General features: G+C 31.7%; 1 protein-coding gene across 1 annotated transcript; it reads right to left on the bottom strand.

The window, feature by feature from the left end:
• Positions 1-347: 347 nt before the first annotated feature.
• On the bottom strand, positions 348-4,334 carry LOC111085374 (clumping factor A-like). The gene is made up of 2 exons (XM_022383637.1): positions 3,733-4,334; positions 348-1,408 (listed from the first exon to the last, which is right to left on the bottom strand). The coding sequence occupies exons 1-2, from the start codon at positions 3,912-3,914 to the stop codon at positions 790-792; spliced, it is 801 nt and encodes a 266-aa protein (XP_022239345.1). The 5' UTR covers positions 3,915-4,334; the 3' UTR covers positions 348-789.
• Between the last annotated feature and the right edge of the window lie 75 nt (positions 4,335-4,409).

The raw sequence follows: 4,409 nt of genomic DNA on the forward strand, positions 1-4,409 counted from the left end.
ATTTGAACAACATATTGTAGGTTTGTTAAATCTAGAATTACACCAGATAAATTAAGTTGTGAGAAGTCACTAAACAAAACATTTTGCAACAGTTCAACCAGAACTTTCTAATAGCTTGCAATACTGACTCTCCACAACTGGCTTTTTTTGCTACCAATATTCGCAATTAAAAATACAAAATACAAAGGAATAACAGCTAATTATGCCTTAACCATACATTTCAGTACAGCACACAATCCTTAGAATGCATAATACAGCACTTATGATTACAAATATAAATAAATGATACTCTCACCAATTAAAAGATATAATTTTTATTGATTTATTTGTAGTGTTACATAAAAAAATATAAAAGTTATGAATCCTTGAAATTAGTCTGATGAAGTGAAAACTGAAGAATTTGTTTCAAAACATAAATAATCTCTCCTTTTTTTCTTTAACATATTGTTTTTTTTTATTTATCTTACACTGTTTTAGAAATGTTCTTTTTTTATCTTTTACTACACTCTCTTCACATTTTAGTTAGAGTATTTATGAAGTTTGTCTTACATATTTTACAAATCTCTACTCTCTTCAATATCTTAATGTTTTACACTGTTCATAAGTAAAAATTCCAAGCTATATGCCATTATACAGTGTTGAATTACCTTTGATGAAAAAGTTAAATTTATGACTAAAGTTGCCACACTATACTAAATTTTATTCAGCTTTTTAACTTGAAATGAGATCAATTTTTTAATACTGAGATTATATAAATACAGGAAATGATTAAACTATCATAACTCCAAATTATTTGCTTTCATTTTTGGATGGTTCATCCAAATCTTGAGTGGTATCTGTATCAGCCTTGATGATCCCCTCATCTTGAAAACTTTCTACATCAAAACAGACATCTTCTTCAGTATTTGAAGGACTATCTGAATCCTGAGAAGTATCTGTATCAGCCTTCATGATTCCTTCTTCTTGATAACTTTCTACTTCAAAAAAGACATCTTCTTCGGTCTTTGAAGGACTATCCAAATCCTGAAAGTTATTTGTATCAGCCTTGATGATTCCTTCTTCTTGATAACTTTCTGCATCAAGAGAGACATCTTCCTCAGTCTTTGAAAGAATATCCAAATCATTGATGATTCCTTCTGCTTGATAACTTTCTGTATCAAGAGACACACCATCCTTAACCTTTGATTGGCTATCCAAAATCTGAGGGGTATCTTTATCAATATTGATCAATTCCTTCTTCTTTGTAGTTTTCCACATTGATGGAGACACCCCTCTTAACCAGGCTGTGTACATATTGATAGCAACAATGAGAAAACACAACAATATTGGACCTAAAAATGCTCCTTTTAGTCCCATACACATTATTCCACCAGCAATAGCCATCCCAGTTAGGTAAGGATGACCAGTCCTAATAGATAAAGAAAAAAATAATATTTTCACTACAGTACTATTTAAACAAGAATTTATAAAAGTTAAACATTGATAACTTTGGCAGTTGAGTAAAAAAAAACTGCATTATTACAGTCAATATAAAACATTTTTTTTAAACACATTCTGTCTTATATTACTTGTTTATCAATATCCTGGGAAGTCTTTCTTTCAACTACAAATCCAAATGTTACTTGCCAAGTAATACAATCACATTTCTTGGTGTTGAAATTCACCATTAATATTACTAAAATAATTAGGAAGAATAAAGGTTTGGTTCTGACTTCCATGATGACATTCTTCACGAGTAAAAACAGCCAAAATAGACAACACACAATGCCAACTGCACAGTGATTGTTCACTACATGTTTGGGATGGCTCCCTGGTTATTGTGGAGAGGCAACTGTTCTAATGGCTATATTGACATGTACAACATTAGGAATAATGGATTATGCAAACGAGATCCTGAATACCATTATCAGATCTTTCGCTGGTGCCACAAAAAAAATATCCATCTTCTCTGCACATGTACATATTGTCATTGATTAACTCGCACAAAAAACTGGTGTGAAAAATAGATTGGCTAGTGTTTTCTTTCAAACTCAACACCATAGAACACATCTAAGACCAGCTTCGGGGAAAGATTTTATGTCTTCTGACCTATCAGACACTGGATCAGCTGAAAATGCCTTGATGAAAGAATGAGGAAACATGACTCTAAACTACATCCAGACTCACAAAGAATATGCAACAGTGTTGTAGAGCTATATTGGTCAATTCGAGGGGACATTTTCACTATGAAATTGGAAGTAAAGATTCTGAAAATTTATAATATCCTGTAGTAGCATCATGTATCAAGATCCATGATGCTACAACAGACACTTTCAACTAATCTAACAAATTATGGGGCCATTATGGAACAGTTCTGTGTTTCCAGCCTCATGTGTTATGATTTTGCCTTAAGATGACAATACATTTTATTTTCATTACTAATTTACAAGGTAATTTAACTACATGCAAAATATGTGCTGCTAACTTGCAGCTCTGTAACATATTTTTTAAAGTAAGTATTCTATAATCTTATCTCACATAATATATGCTTCATAATTAAAATGTTTATAATTCTTCTAGTTCTCATTTGAAACACGATAAAGCCAGTCAAGGTCATGTGCTAATTACAACCTTTAGATGAAATTCTTCTTTTGGCAGGGTCCAATCACTGAAACTATCTACTGCTTCATGAGGTAGTTGAATTGAGTCTTACTCTACCTTGTGTATATTCTTCGGCTTCTCCTAATTGTGGCTGGATAGAGCCAGGAAAATTATATCGCTAAATATACCACAGAAGTGTTAACATTTTAATTCTAATTACTGAATAAGCTATTTAATTCTTAGTGAGAGAATTTATTAGATAAAATATACTTATTTTGTACCATACAAATACTACACATCTTAGTCTCCTATTGTACATTTTATGTCCCACATTATAGCCTGTGCCCCGGGAATCCTTTTCATTTGTGCAGCTTCTTTATTTCACTTCATGTTTGGACTTGTTTTTGTTCATACACAAAACCCCACCTGAGGTGTTAATTTTTGTAGCTCGATCAGTCAAAGGACTTATCTACTGTTTCATGGGACAGTTCAGTTGCATTTTATACTTCTTGATCTTGTGTACTGGAGATACCTTTGCAACTTTCACATGGAACAAAGACACTTTCACAATCCTATTTTCTCATTGGCCAGTAGCATACAGAATGTGCTTTCTGATTATAGTTTTGATGATTACAAGAGAGATTGACCTAATAAAAGCAGTGTCCTGTTTCCTGGAATAGTCAAGACTTACTGATAAACTTGTTGTGATTTCTGTGAATCATGTAACAAGAGAGATTGACCTAATAAAAGCAGTTTTCTCTTTCCTGGAATAGTCAAGACTTACTGATGAACTTGCTGTGATTTCTGTGAATCATGTAACAAGAGAGATTGACCTAATAAAAGCAGTTTTCTGTTTCCTGGAATAGTCAAGACTTACTGATGAACTTGCTGTGATTTCTGTGAATCATGTAACTTTATATAGTCAAAGGAGTTGGGCCTTAAGGGTCTAGATTCCTTCAAAATTGTCTGGACCCAATTTGAAATGTTTAATTAGTTTTTGGATACTGCTGATATCACTTTTATTTTGTGGATGATTTGAATGGAGAAATAAGAGAGAAGTTTCTAAAACGAAATGATGTCATAAAAAACATAATATACCAGGTTGGAAAGAGTTAAGCTTAGTTTTGGTAACTAATAAAAATCAATTGCTACCCTTTAATTTCTTCTTGAATTAAGCCATCCACAAAAAACATGGGAATCAATTGACATCCAAACATCAAAGCAGCTTTTATAGGCTGATCCTTTATCAACCATAATTCTAGTACTGCTGGAATACATGCCCAGTAGATTGCCAGGAATGGAATAAGCCCACAGAATCCTGCAAAAACTGCCATAAAAAGAAAGCACAAGAGTTTAACAATAAGGATTTAAATCAATGTCTTATTAAACAACTGGGGATAAAATGTCTCAAGTTTTGTAAACAATCTTTTGTACATTTAAAAAATATTAGTCAAAATCTAGAGAGAACTCTTGAAACAAACCACTGTCATTTGCATATTATTTCCTTGTAATTAATGATGCACATAATATAATTATGAAAAATATATAGCTAATCATTGAAAATATCTTTACTTATAATATATTTCAATCCAATCAAAATACATTTTTAACCGAATTGATTATTGTATAAATTACAACTTTCTATATTAACCTTTTTAGATTACATTCATTATACAAAGAAGAAACTCTGAACAGTAGGCCTGTACTCAATGCTACTATAGGTAGAACAGCTCAAGTAAGTAAAAAATTGTACCTTCAAAACATATACAAAAGTTCAAATGGGCAAATTAAGGCTCACTTTTAAAACTTAAAAAAATAAAACAAATTTT

Source organism: Limulus polyphemus, unplaced genomic scaffold, assembly GCF_000517525.1.
Source record: "Limulus polyphemus unplaced genomic scaffold, Limulus_polyphemus-2.1.2 Scaffold354, whole genome shotgun sequence".
Taxonomy (NCBI): domain Eukaryota; kingdom Metazoa; phylum Arthropoda; class Merostomata; order Xiphosura; family Limulidae; genus Limulus; species Limulus polyphemus.

Excerpts from the sequence above, each read along its gene's own strand:
- LOC111085374 (XM_022383637.1), bottom strand. The coding sequence starts at position 3,914 with ATGGCAGTTTTTGCAGGATTCTGTGGGCTTATTCCATTCCTGGCAATC. Across the intron at positions 1,409-3,732 it reads ATTCAAGAAGAAATTAAAGG|GACTGGTCATCCTTACCTAA; the intron begins GTAGCAATTGAT and ends TTTATCTATTAG.